Source organism: Sipha flava, unplaced genomic scaffold, assembly GCF_003268045.1.
Source record: "Sipha flava isolate LNK unplaced genomic scaffold, YSA_version1 105_pilon_pilon, whole genome shotgun sequence".
Taxonomy (NCBI): domain Eukaryota; kingdom Metazoa; phylum Arthropoda; class Insecta; order Hemiptera; family Aphididae; genus Sipha; species Sipha flava.
This window is the reverse complement of record NW_020271719.1, coordinates 179,478-194,898: the sequence shown is the minus strand read 5'-3', so window position 1 is coordinate 194,898 and position 15,421 is coordinate 179,478. Positions and strand designations below refer to the sequence as shown.

General features: G+C 39.9%; 1 protein-coding gene across 2 annotated transcripts in view; it reads right to left on the bottom strand.

Annotated features, from left to right (window-relative positions):
* Positions 1–486: 486 nt before the first annotated feature.
* The window catches only part of LOC112684525 (transcription factor Ken 1-like), a gene marked incomplete at its 5' end in the record, with an annotated part of 47,166 nt that continues 32,231 nt past the window's right edge, over positions 487–15,421 (bottom strand). For both annotated transcript variants that reach the window (XM_025556089.1, XM_025556097.1), the window contains 4 exon segments: positions 487–2,670; positions 7,243–7,657; positions 12,325–12,606; positions 15,058–15,402. In XM_025556089.1, the coding sequence (XP_025411874.1) occupies positions 2,186–2,670; positions 7,243–7,657; positions 12,325–12,606; positions 15,058–15,402 (1,527 nt within the window). In that variant the 3' untranslated portion in view covers positions 487–2,185.

Below are 15,421 nucleotides of genomic sequence, written 5' to 3'. Positions count from 1 at the left end.
ACGTATAAATAAGTATGTATTTTTCGTATAACACACCGATAATGATCGTACCGTTCCGCCGTACCACATCAATTATTTTCATTGCCCGTAAACGTGTGCCCAGGACGTACCCTGGAGTGGTTAAACGTATATTATACTTAATTAGAATTGGGATTTTATAAGCGTCGTTGGAAAAAGACCACGCTATCGGAAGAGAGCTTTTTAACCCCTAAAGCGATCTCTTCGGCACGTCCTTGATTGATGGGTAAACACGGACGCGGTAGGTAGCGATTTCGGGCGTAGACGATGACGACAGGATATCGTGTTCCGATATTTACGCGTTTATCCGACCAACAATTTTCTCCCTTGAAACGTCGGTGAACATGGCCGGCGCACGTGCACGTAGTAATAACACATAATACAAACATCGTGTGCGCAACATTTAAAACGGTACAGCTTTCAAAAAAGTTTGCCGATGCGATGTAGTAATAAAAAAAAAAAAAAAAATTGCTTGGTAACAAAAATATAATTTTATATTAAAAACATATACGTAGGTACACGTATGTACGCGAATACATATGTTGTCTGCGCAATAATATTACGGTTTAACATGTATGTTAATAAAATAAACGGTCTGCGATTGACACGGATCGGGTGTTGTATACAAATCTGTTTTTGTTAGTAAATTTCTAAGCTGTTTATATAATACAAAATTAATCGAATCCGAAAAATTAACAAAGGGGAGGAGGGACGAAGAACACAAAGATTAAATTTGCGTTTCGACTGTCGACAAAAACGTTCGCACGGAAACGACAACATTTCTTTTCTATCCAATACAATACGCTAGATACACACACACACATATATATATATATATATATATGTGTGTGTGTGTGTGTGTGTATACAGAGGTAAGAATCGATGTAGGTATACGTACAATTTTTATTTTTAATTAATTAATTTTTCATAAACTTATTCGTTAAACTTCTTATGCTTATCGATTTCTAGAGATCTTAAATTTCCCTACGAATTAAGTATGTATATACATAATATTATATATATATAAATATATATGATATAATGTGATAGATAATATTTATTATACATTATACAACGAGACGCGTCGCTTGTACGGGTATACATTTTGAACTCCGAGCGACGGAATGCAGTCGCGTGACGGGGTAAAACGCGCAGTAAACACAAGTTCGCCACGACGGCCTAGGCGTCGCCGTTGTTCCGTAAACGGACGAGCCTAATTAAATACGAAATTATTATGTACAAACCGAAAACGAACGTTTCGCGATAAATTATGCGACGTTGATGATATCCCGACGCGATCAAAAATAATAATAATAATAATAATTACGACGTCGCCGAACGTAACTCCGCGGCCCCAATAATATGATATTGGAGATTAAAGGGAGAAACAGAAAAAAAAAAAAAAAACATCGTTTTCGGCGCCCTACAAAAATAGTACGCTGGCGTACACGTCGTATGTACAAGTATAAACATTTATACAATATTAGTAATATATCTCGACGACCAATGTGGTGCACGTGTTGTGTTATACAGTATTATAGTACATATGTATATTAAGGCGCGATTCGATAACAAAAAAGTAATAGTGTTTTTGTACAACGTAAAAATAATTATTTTAACCATGTACACGAAAGTTATAATGGTAATAATAATAATAATAATAATAATAATAATAATAATAATAATAATAATAAAATTAATAATAATAATAATAATAATGATAACAATAACGCGTTGGCCCGACCGAACGAGACTTGACGCGCGTTTCGACAAGGCTCTTCGTTCGGGAGGGCCCGGCAATCGTAGTAGTAATAATAATAATAATAATAATAATAATAATAATAATAATAATGTACAAAATAATTGATTTGTAAAAATAATCGTTGACAAGGTTGGGTTAGTACCTGCACGTCGTAAACATATATATATGAAGTATGTACACGAAATGCAGGTAGACCCGTTTCGCGGATCGGTCGCGAAAAATGAGAACGAAGAGAAAACGAAAAGTGTTAAAAAAATTAAGTGTTAGAAAAATGAACGGAGCGCACGAAAAAGAAACGTGCGCACGTTGTCGTCGGTCTCGAAGCGGGAAAAGGGGTGGATGGGGCACGCGGCGGAAGGGACGACGACGGTGCACGTACGAGTCCCTCGGACCTGGCGGCCGGTGTCAGGCGTTCAGGTTCTTGGTGAGCAGCAGGTTGTTGTGCGGCCCGGAGAAGTGCCGGACCAGCTGCTGGAGCGTGTCGAACGTCATCTCGCAGAAGCAGCAGTTGAACGCGGCCGCGGTCTCCTGGTCCGCGGCGCTGGTTCCCGGCGATATCACGTTCCTGTGCACCGAGCACAGGTGCTTGAGCAGGTGCGCCTTCTGCTTGAACATGGCCACGCACAGCCGGCACACGAACGGCTTCTCGCCCGTGTGCACGCGCAGGTGCGTCTTCAGGTTCCAGCTCATGCCGAACTGCTTGCCGCAGTACGTGCACTTGTACTCGCGGCCAGCGCCGCCCGCTCCGCCGCCGGTCGAAGACTTCTCCTCCGTGTCCGACGAGGAAGCCGCGGTCGCGGACGAAGCGGTGGCCGCGGCGGCCGTGCCGGGGCTCCGCAACCGTTCCCCGGGCTCGCCGGCGGCCATGGGCAGGACAGGAGGCTTAACGTCTGCGGGGAAAAAAAATTACCGAGTGAGAACAAAAAACGATCGCAACGGGCCGTGTACGAACCGATGTTACGCGGTGCAATACCGACACTGTTACGTATACATTATCGGTCGTCGCCTTAACACTAACGGACTGGGAAAACATATTAATAAAAATAAAAATAAAAAGACCCTCTCGAGAGAAAACTCCCTCGGCCGAGGCACCGTCTCAATGTGTGCAGCACGCGACCGATACCAACAAACCTTACTCCCGACCCGTAGAAGCGGTCGGTGAACGTCAGTTAAGTAAAACGTTACACATCTCGGTCGTCCGTAGTTCGGACGGACCATTCGGAAAGCATTGTTTTTCGGATTAAACCGCAAACGTATGAAACGGCTACGGATCCGAAAAGAAAGTACCTACGATTTGGAGTAATATTTTATTAGAACGATTTCGACTAAACGTTATTCAATGTTCCTCCATAACCTGTACGTGTCTTGAACACGGAAGATAAAAGGTAGGACAAAGTTCCGGTGTACATCAAATGTCGTATTTTCAAGAAGAGGGGGTACCCGGATCTCGACGCACCCGGAAGAAAAACAAAGGTTCAAAAGTCATAAATGATTTGCTATGAAAGTACAAAGAAAGAGAACATTAATTTGCATAACGTAGTTGTAAACCACTCTTATTTTGTATTTATAATACTAAATAAAATAGTATAATTACTTTATTTGTATTTTTATAAAACTGTAAAATCGCTTGTTTTTTAGAAAAATTTAAACCCTCCTCCACCCACGAAAAAAAAAAAAGTTGAAATTACGGCACTGTTTTGCACCGGTGGCCGGAGTTGGACGTACTAGCAGTAGAGTTTGATGTAAAAGTTTTTTCGGCGTCTACGAGGACGTATAAACCCATGAACCCGTAGCGGACGTGTTCTTAATAATAACCGGGTCCGTGTAGATAACGTTATCATAATCCTGTATCACCAACTGTTTAGCCCATAGAGTGATATAGAGGCGGCGTTATCTATTCATTCTGTATTATCGGACTGATGCCAAATGATAGTAATCATTGACCCCAATAGGTAGTCGATTAATTATGCTATATACCGCTAGGTGGCAGTGTTAAAATATCAAAAGCTGATAACAATCCATAAGATTGTTTATTTCTTTTAAAGCCGAAGTCCAACTCTGCATTTCAATTTTTGCATAATTCACGAAGTTAATGCTTTATGATTTATGTTTATAATTTTATCTGTGTTTTTTCAATATTATAGTAATAGCCCTTTATCGGACCATGTAACACTCCTAATTAAATCAATCTCTCAAACTTATATAAAACTTAAAGTTAGTCATTGTTTAAAAAAATATAATGAAAAACCCTCCCTTAAGAACATGGTACAATAAGTTGACACTTATCAGAGGCCAGTAAGATTCTAAATTAATAAAATTATTTAATTGTAGCAGCTTTTTATTTATAATTTGTATCTAAATAGTAATAAATAACAACATTAAGTGAAAAATAAATGTATTATTACTATGTTGCGAATTTAGATTACTGGATAGTGAATATTTAATATGTGTACATTTACAAATATCTGAAAATTACAAACATTTATATTACCTATTTAAGTATGACGTCTGTTTATTAGAATCACTCTGTTAGGCAGGCTCGGCTCAAGGGGTAGGCGACATAGGCCCACGTCTAGGTCCGCATTTAAAAATATTTGATGTAGTACTTATTGTAAAGGGTGTCACAAAACTTAAGTTTGCTTAGGACGTGTGTTTCAACACTTAAGCCGGGCCTGCTGTTAGGAGTAGTTACGGTTAGAACCATGACAATATATTCAATTCTTTTTTAAGAAACATTTTTTGTTTAACATTTAAATTTCAAGGACGATGAGAAGGTTTAAGTGTAGTGATCTTGAACTCGGATTTTTTTTTTTTGTTCTTATCACTCCGCGTGAATTGGGGTATTAAGTTCATTCGATACAACGTTGCATAAAAAAAATGTATATTACAATATTTTTGATTTTTCAAAAGACTACACTGTAAAATCTCGTCCGTTTGCGCTTCAAAATTACAACAGAACTCCGTCTCTATGTTACTCTACGGTTCAGCCCGCAAGTCATATCTCGTGCGACCCGGTCAGTGTTTATCGGTAATCATTGTCAGTCCAGTCATTATTGTTACTATTACTACACGGTAGGAAGGGAAATCGAATATTCATATCCATCCTCGGTGCCGGTGCCGCAACACCATCGCGGAGGGCGAATATCGTTAATGCGAGACCCAATTAAAATAAAGTTAAATCAAAAAAAAAAAAAAAAATGTGTAGCTATTGAATATTTTACGTTTTTACGATACTATTACGCGTATATATTTGATGCCTCGACTAGAACGAAACAGTAGTTAGCCACTGGTTGATAGGTTGAAGCGTCTAAAAATGTTTGTTTACGATATTGGATTGGACAAAAATGTTAAGCTCCCCTCCCCGCGGATGTGATCAAATACGGATCAGCGTCGATAATGCCGTTGTGTTCGGACCAACGCGTGATATTATGAAACTATTATTAAAAACCGAACCGTCGGGACACGTCGTTTTCCGGTTTTTCGGAGCTGGTTTGTACGTTTTATTTTTTTCAAATTTTCACCGTTCTCGTACGAATAAGTCTGAGAATCGCTGCCGAGCAGACCGACGCGCGACGGCTACGCGTAGTTGTACGTAGGCCGGCCTATCCGTGGCGCCTGAAAAATTTCGCGTCCGGCGACCGGCTCGCGAGGTGTGTTTACATACAACGACTGCGTTGTTGCCCGGAAGTTATGGACTTTACGTTGAAAACTTTCCGCGCGCTCAACCCCTCGATCACCCTCCTTTCCAGCTTACCACCACGGCAATCCCATCACGTTTTGATCACGCAAATTCTACGGACGGGCGCGAAGTTTTCGCGTGGAAAACGCCTTTCGCGACGTGCAACGTTACGTGGGTTCAATATTTATTTTAATATTGTTTTATACGATACACGTGCGTAAAAACTGTAGCGCTTGAAGCTGAATCGTAAACACGGGTGTCGTACCGATGTTCAGTTTTTGGCATAGTTACTCCCCGTCCCCTTAGCACGCTAATATGGCAGCGGAACTTTGTTTTCCTCTTTCCCGACCCCGTCGGGACGATACGGAAAGAACGCGACGTTCATACCGGTCGGATGAAAATATAACGAATGGGAAAACGCGGTGGTAGGACCATAAGAACAGGACCGGGTCGAAGCCCAGGCTCAGTCTGTTGTACCGAACAAAAAGTAAATGTATTAAGATTTTTTTGTAAATCGTTCACCAATAACTGTTTCGACTTCGGATACCTGTATAATTTTTATTTCTATTTATTCGTATAATATCAGCTATTACTGTACCAATAATATTAGATATGTATGTCATGGTAAAATTTGATAGTTTATTTTAAAATAAATGTATGTACTTTATTCGTGATTTTGTTTATTGACTTTATTTCAATAATTAAAATTCGCTCTTTTTTTCATGGTAGGAAATTATAGGGACATCGGAGCCTATAGCGGCACAAACAATGTCAATAATTATTTAAACGTATCTAAATCGCGATCCTCCCTATAGTCATTTTACTTGTTTGAAGAAAGAGATTTTTTTGTGGGTGCCGACCCCATGAACTTTCCACAAAGTGGTCCTAGCACGGGACGGAGAGGGACTGTAGCAACATTTTTGAACAGTACTCGCGCTTTGGGACCAATTTTTATTTACGCCCAGTGGCGAATTTATGGAATGGGGCGAATGTCTCCATCAGAAAAATTTTAACAGTTTTAGGACGACAATTTTATTGAGTGTATTGTTAGTATTATTATTTATTTTTTTTTTCATTAACGGGTATGGTATAACATTTTTGAATTAATCAATTATTTTCGAATAACGGATTATCATATCAAATTGTTTTGAGTTGAATGTGATATGAATACGACTGATAACGTATAAAACGAATTATTACTAGTATATTTTTCTATAATCGTGATATAAGGTAGAACGTATACTCATTTTTTTGTTGGTTTTTTATGGTACCTATCTACCCGCGTAGATTGTAATTAAATACAAAAATTTTAATTAAACTGTTTAATAAAATGTACCCATGTCATTATTTGGTGAGATTTTTTTAATTAAACAAAACACTTTGAAATTGTCTACTGTTAAACCCTGGGATCTACACGGTAATATGTTATTCAAAACAAGCAAGAGCCATATTTTTTATTAATCAAGGGCGGAAAGAGAAGGTCTGAGGTTATAAAGAGTATCGAAAAGTTGTGGGGGGGGGAGTAAAAATAATCTCGACCCTGGGCGCATATATTCTAAATGCGTCACGGTTTACATCACTATCAAACAGAGCTTTACCGCTACGTGCATACAATCTAAGAGACGGTGTTTTTTAGATTTTCGTTTTTTCATCTCCGGTTATCCCTTACTTCAGTGCTTCGAAGCTTACCCAATTTTAATCAATACATTACACTATTATTTCGGGTTAAGGGACGCCGATCCATGGCGTAGTAGGTACGGGCGAACTGTACGAAAACACGTACCGGTCAACGGTTTCCAGGGCGACCCGTTCTCAGCGAACCGGTACGACGACGGATGCGAATGTTGCGGCGGCGGCTGCACAGTCGTCGGTGGCGGCAGCGGCGGCGGCGGCTGCAGCGGCGGCGGACTGTCTTCCGGCGGTGGTAGCGCGATCGGTGGCCTGTAAACGCCGGAGTCTTGAGATCTGGACCGGCCCATGTAGATGGCCGCCCTGGACGGCGGCGAGTCCCGGCCGTCGTCCGCGGGCACTGGCGCCGCGTTGGCCGGCCCGTAAGGATGGTGGTGCACGAACGAGCTGAGCGACGTGATCTTCTGGTGCCGGAACGCCATCTCGTGGAAGTACATGGGCACGAACGCCGGGTTCTGGGCCGGAGAGTTCTGGAAGCCGGGCTGTTTCTTACGTTTCCTCGGGGTCACCTGCGGACCGACGAAAAAAAAAAAAAATCGGTAGTTATGCGGTTATTATCGTACGTTTTACCGCACCTCACGATTTCGACGGAACACCTGCGAGGTTCGGTGAAGCTCCCGGTGTAGCGGGGAGGAGGCATTAAAGGATTGGCGATCTCTTTACGCCTTTCTCCACCTATTATTCCACCACCAAAGGCGGAACTAGGAACTTTCGAGTCCGGGGAAAATGTTAAGACCACGCCTTATGATCGACCAAGAATCAAATACCCTTCCTTACAACGTTTTTCTAATAGTTAGCATACAATCATAATCATTGGATTTCAAACACATTATCGGCAAAAAAGTTAAAAATAGTAATCAATATCAGATAGTATACCATAAAAACTACACCCTCTACAGTTTTACACTCGGGGATGAATCCCCGTATTCCTACCCCTAGTTCCACCCTTGTCTACCACCACATCACACGCACTAGCGGATGCAACCGCGCATAGGACGGCGATGGATGAATTTCGTTCACTAAAAGTCGGCAAAGCGGTGGCACACGGTTAGACGCCTAACTCAGTATCGCACGTGATATCATTTCGAAGAAGAAAAGATGATACTGTGGGGAAACATGTCACAGACTCGTTTCGAAAACCAATGAATTCACTCGAGGGATCGAGAGACACGGAAAACGAAATATCTTCTATCGGTTCACCGGAATAACAAATTATCCTGTCAAATTGCGTATGGGGGATGAGAAACCAATATTAAGACACGAACCGTATAGGACGACGTTCGGGACCGGCTACAATTATTTTCACGGTTGGTTATTTCAAAGAAAACATAAAAACTTGAGCTCTTGATACCTGAGTACCCGGTTATTACGCGGCCTTTTATTCCAAATGGTTCGAATTTTTGTTGTTCAATGTAAATTTAAAAATAATTTATTTATTAACAAAACTCAACAGTTTGTTTCTAACGTGATATTAAATGTTACCTATGAAAAATTAACTATTCAACTAACATTTTATTAATAACTCAAAAGTAGATAATTTATCATTTATATAATTTAATAATTAACAATAAATGTATGGTAGACTAATAAACTAATAAATAAATAAATATAAAATGTTTTATTAAAAACACCAGTATTGTTAGATATGATATATTAAGTTATTATTTTTTTTTCACTATAAAATATTTGTTTATTTCAAATAGAAAATAAACTTGTTGGAAGGATATATCGACAGCAAGGACTGTACTTTTCAAACGCATAGTCACCACGACCAGTTTCTTATATAAAAAAAAAAAAAACATAAATTAAATTATTACAACGATAATGATTTGGAAAAAAAATCGTTTTTGTACAATACGGTTAAAGTTGGATCGTTATTATTTCTAGGCCATAACAAAAGTATACGTTTGATAGTATACAAGATGAGAATGCAAATGTTTATCTACACCAGTGGTGGGCAAATTTTTTTAATGGGGGGGGCACAAGGTTTAAGAAATTTTAGAGGAGGGCCAGAATTATAGAAAAAATGCATTTTGTGTTAAAGCTTTGAATCATAATATTATAAAAATATTACAGAATTACAGAAAAATGTTACAAATTACCTTTTACCTTAAATAATAATTAATTTAACTTTTATTCGAAAGCTCAACCATAGTAGGCGTGTGAGAAATATGGAATTGTTTTTGATTTTCCATAATATTTTTGAAAGCAGGTTCCAGCTGTGATGAAGCAACTTTCAGCAGTGCGAAAAGGTGTTTATTAGTCAATCGGTTTCTGATTGAGTTTTTCCGCAATTTCATGGTCGAAAAAGTTTGTTCGCACACATAAGACGACGCAAACATCGCCATAATTTTCTGGGCGTGAGCAATTATTTTTGGAAATTCAGCTTTCTGCAGTGCTCTATAAAAATATAGTTTTGTGAAATTCAAGAACAATTGCTTTAAATGGGTACTGCACTGCATTTCAATAATTTTCAACTGCAATTCTGCAGATACATTTTCCGGATCTAAATTAAACGGTATCGAGAAAACATCTATCGATGATTGAATGTTCTTGAAATCTTGAAACCTAGTTTGAAATTCTGTGAAGTTTTTTCAACGCCCGACTGAATTCTTTTAGCTTGTTCTCACTCACTGGTGACATGGATTTTAAACGCAGAAAGTGAGTTAAATCGTTCTTTGCTATGCAGTTATAAAACAGAAAAAGCTGAGTTTTAAATGATTTCAGACAACCCCAAGTCTTATCTATAAATTGGTTCTTTCCTTGCAATTTTTTATTTAATTTATTATAGTGTTCGAGTAAATCGGTAAAAAATGCAAAATCCGTACGCCAATGTTTGTCTTCGAAAATTTGGAACTCAGACCATTTGTCTGTTTTATTCTTTAAGAAATCTTGTATTTCCTCTTTTAAATTCCAAACCCGTTCAAATGCATATCCACAACTTAACCATCTTACTTTCGTGTGGTAAAGAAGGTCAGAATAATCTGCGTCGACTTCAATCAGAAATTCTTGGAATTGTCGGTGTACCAATCCCCGAGATCGAATCGTATTAATTAGTTTTGAAACCACATTAAGTACATGGGTAATATCTATTGCAGCTTTACAAAGGACGCCCTGATGAATTACACAATGTAAAAATACAACATCATGATTAGGAATCTGATTCCGAAAAATACCTAAAAATCCCGCGTTTTTTCCAACCATATTTGGGGCTCCATCTGTAGTTATATTGCATAATTTTGAAATAGGTGCATTTAAATTTTTAAGACCTTCGGAAAATTCGTTATAAATTATTTGCCCCGTCGTTTTTCCTTTTAGCGATTGCAAACAAACTAGCTCTTCAGTAATATTAAATTCGTTATCAACGCCTCTAATGAAGATTTATAATTGAGCAGTGTCACTTCTATCCGTACTTTCATCCATCGTCACGGAAAAATATTTAAAGTTTTCTATACTCTGCCTAAATTGAATCGACAAGTTTGATGCAATAGCATCAATTCGCGTTGTTACTGTTTTTCGCGATAAACTGACAGACTCAAACTCTTTAATTTTTTCTGGACATAAAAAAATCTTACTCATACTCACCTTACAATCTTTAACAAATTCTCCTTCCGAGTATGGTTTGTTATTTTTAGCTATTTTATAAGCCACAACATATCCAGCCAGCGTAGAAGCCTTTTGAGTAGTGTTTTGCTTTATAAACACATTCCGTTGAACAGATATTGTTTTTTTTAGGTTTTCCGCATTTATCTTTTTTTCTGCGTCATTCATCACAGCATATTTGGTTTTTGAATGTTTGGTGTTGAAATGACGAGCAAGGTTAAAATCTTTAAACACCACCACTGCTTCATTACAAATAAGACATACTGGCTTACAGTTGTATTCCGTAAAAAAGTATTTCCAAGCCCACTCTTCTTTAAACAGACGACACTCGGAATCGACTTTTTTATACGCCATTATCCCAACACACAAATTTTCTTTTAAACGATAATTAATATAAAGCCTAACGCAAACAAGCAAGAACATGAGACAAAATTAAAACAAAATTAATGTAAAACGTGCGGCTCGGTCTGTGATAGCTGACAAGTGACGACTGAGTTCACTATATGTATTATACGTAAATATAATATAAGGAATAACGATTATGGTATGACGACAGTGCAAAGACTGATAGCATTACACAATAACATTATATCAATTTATTTATATACATAAGTACATCACACATATTGTTATACGAAAACTACGATAAGGACGCACCAAACTGAGATCCGGGAAATATATTAATATGAACAAAAATAGAAATTATATACCGATTATCATAGTACCCACTATCTACCTACACCACGCTGTGAGGGTACGACCACGCACAGTCCGCGCCAATCCATTTATATATTTAAAACTATTTTCTTCGATCATTTTCAGAATATTTCGGGAATTTTTTCCTAAATTAAAATTATAATGTAAAAAAATAAAATATATAAATTATAAGAAATGCTGGAAAACCTCTGCGACCCTAATTTGGGGGCCATTATTATCCATGTCGGTGGACCCTCGGCGGGCCGGATTAAATATTTTCGAGGGCCGGAGTTGGCCCGCGGGCCGTACTTTGCCCATCACTGATCTACACGAACGTGGTGGTAACGGTTACGTTTGGGTCACCGTTACTTATTCCCGTGCGAAAATAATCTAGCCTACCCTAGCGCGAAGTTTTATGTAGTCTGCCGGGTTGGACCGTATCAGAAATTCACAGGACCCATGTTAGGTTTTCTTAACAGTGTTAAATTTTAGATTTTACCGGTGAACAAAATTCTGCTGCCCCCTTCCCCAATCATTCGGCGTGCATACATCCTATAGGATTAAGAACAGCCTATATATTTAACAATCCGTATAAAAAGCCACTTGCTTCGCTTGCGATCAACTGTTCCCGGTTTAGCAAGCATTTTCACACAATATTCGTACTTAGTAAAAAATAATCGTGTTACCACGACCTACATCGTAACATTTTCAATCGGAAATGCAAAAACGTAATTTGTTTATTTTTTTATCATCGTAAGAAGTATCACCTAACCCATCTCCCTCCATGAACGCCCATGTCAGGGCGAACTGTTACCCTCCTCACCACTGAACCACCGCCCGTTAAAATACGGCCCTGGACGTCGGGTGCAATACGTACCACGTAGTTGGCAGGGTTCAGTCTCGCGTCCTTACTGTCCGAGTCGTTGGCCCCTTCGGTCTCGGGATCCAAGTTCGGTTCTGCCGAGTCCATGTACGGCAGATCGACTTCACAGCTGTACTGGTGTAATTGCGAGCTACGGTACTCGGTTTCCACCCAGTGCGGTTCCCGTTTCGGGAACGTTTGAAAACCGTGGTGATCGTCACCGCGGTCGTGATGATGCGCGTAGTCGTCAAATGGCGAGCTACTCCGCCGTCTCAACTTTCGATGGCTCTCGTCAAACTTTGAAACAGAAAAAAAAAAACAAAAAACATCGATATTATTATTTTAATCATTTGCTTATACGCGATAACAAAACGCGCCAAGGTCTCCGGTTCCGAATGCGCGTGGACGTTTGTCATAATATCATCATTATACAATAATAACACCATGTTTTCCGAAACCTGTTATTTCAATGTTACGCAATAAAACAAATGGGATATATTTTTATGTAAATCGAATATATTTATAAAGAAATTTTACCGTGAACAATTGCGATATAAATGCTAACTAATCGACTCGCGGGCCACGAACCACGATAATTATGTTAAATCAATACAATCCGTCCGAATCCATCGGTGATGCAAAAACGCTTAGAGTATATATTTAACAGTAAATGTTCAGTTTCATCATAATTTACATTACAATCCCAATTTAAACGAAGCCAAGTACTACTCGTCTGCGCGTACATTTTTTTTTAATACCATTTATATTTAGGATGTATCCGAAAGATTTTAGCACATTCATACGGTGCACACTTGATGATTTTCCAGAACTGCACGTTTCGCGGACACGAAAATTTCAGCGTAGCTATCTTGACGTGGGCCGATTTTATTGTATCGTTGTAAATTCGTCGCATACAACGCGCTGTATATTATATTTTCAATGCAGTAAAATATAAATATAAGCTTTAATGTGTTTTCAATGGTGTATTGTGACTATTAAATTTACCTCCAATGTGGAAATGCTCAATTATCGTTAAAATTTCCAAACCAAACAAACCCAAACAATCACTTACATCACATTGACCAATCAGCCTACTACTGTAAATTATTCGAAAAATTACTACTATAAAACACATAAATAATATATCCACATAAATAATATACTGCCAACATCTCAATTCGATTTCCAAATCAAATAAACGTAATACCATCTACCAAGTACACAGAATAATTGAACACATACATACTCCTTTTGAAAAAAAATTTCAGCCCAGGTGTCGTCTTCCTTGATATCTCCCAAGTGTTCGATCGAGTGTGACACGGCTCTTCAAGATTAAACAATTTCTATCTGCACATTGTTATCTTATCACAAAATCCTTAGAAAATAGATCATTCTCCGTACATATTAAAAACGGTAATATTATATCAATAGAAACTGGAGTCCCTTAGGGAAGTGACCTATCGTCTATACTTCACAACGTTTACACCTCAGACATTCCATCAACCAATAACACTATACTTCCAAATTGCGCCTATGATACGGCAATACTTCGAACCCCAACGCAAATTTAGCTACTGACTATTATATTCGATTACACATAAACCTTATAACTGCTCACCACACAAAATTAAAACGTAAACAAGCGTACGTCGCGTTCCATTTACTTCGTTCTATACTAAAATCAAAAATCAGTCTAGCAAATAAAGTGCTGGTATACAAAAGTGTAATCGGACCAGTTTAGTCTTGCGGTATACATATATGTGGACCCGCCAAATTATCTGACATTAGACCATTACAATCACCCTAATCCATAGCTCGTGGAACTATCACAAATTCTTCCTGACGCACTAACAAACAAAATATTCATTAAGACCTCCAACTGCCAACTGTAAGAGAACTATCTGCTAATCATTATAAAAAATTCCATAAAAAAAACCATCTTAATCCGTTAATACATCGAATGTTGTCCGCAAATATTCAAAAATAATTACCCGTCGCTTAAACAGGGACTGGCCTCGTGACCTATTAGACTGTGTTATCGTAACACTGCGGGTTGAGAGTAATATTGTAGGTGTGGCTAGTGGGCCTCTTCCTGTTCAAGATTTCATGTCATTGTTGTCGGTTTGTCTATCAAAATTGCTTATTGTTTAACTTCACCGCGAATGGTAATTTTATTTTAATCGATAAATGAAAAAAAGCCTTAACGTGTTGATGATGATGGTTTTTTTTCTCGTGACCACTATGACAATAATTGATCGTAAGAACGATCGTGATGCAGTAAGTTTTCTAAAGGGTACAGCACGTAACGCAAGTCGTAAAAGACAATACGATCGTTTTTCTTTTCAATCTTGTGAAAAATACGAACGAACGCGGTGGACGGGGACCCCGTTAGTGGATCTAAGAGAAGTGGAGACGTTCTCGCCGCGGGGAAACGGTTAGCGTCCGGACGGCCACGCCGGAGCGCCGCGTGGACCGCACGTAGCGGCCGCGCGCACCGAACCCGAACGGTTATTTTTCCGTTTGATGGACGCGTCGTGCCCCGTGAACAATGCGGCGCACGAGGCACCCGGTAGATCGGGGGACAAGTGTGCGCGCGCGGCGGCTGAAGGGACCGGACGACGCGTTCCGCCGCTGCCGTCGCGCACGTCCCCCCCCGTCGAGTATTGATTTTCAATCCGTCCGTCGAACCACGCGCGTCCCTCCTGCAACAACCTCCCCCCCCTCTTTCCGCCCAGCGATCGTTCTCACCTTGGACGCCCGCCAGTTGGACTGGGTGACGGACGCGTCCTCGTCGTTCTTCGTGTCGATGGACAGGTTGACGGGCACGGACGACCGTCTCCGCCGTTTCTTGGGGTGCGCCTGGAACCGGTACGCGGGCGACAGGTTCTCCGGGTCCGCCCTCGTGGACAGGTCCTCCTCCTCCGACGACGACGCGGTGGACGGCGGCTGCCCGAGGAGCGGCGGCGGTGGCGGCGGCGGTGGCGGCGACACCGACGCCGAATCGTACAGGGCCCGCTGCCACGTTTCCGACCGGATCTCCAGCAGGTTCAGCAAGCTGACCACCTCGTCGAACTCGTTCTCCAGTACACTGGCCTGTCCGGTGTAGATGAAG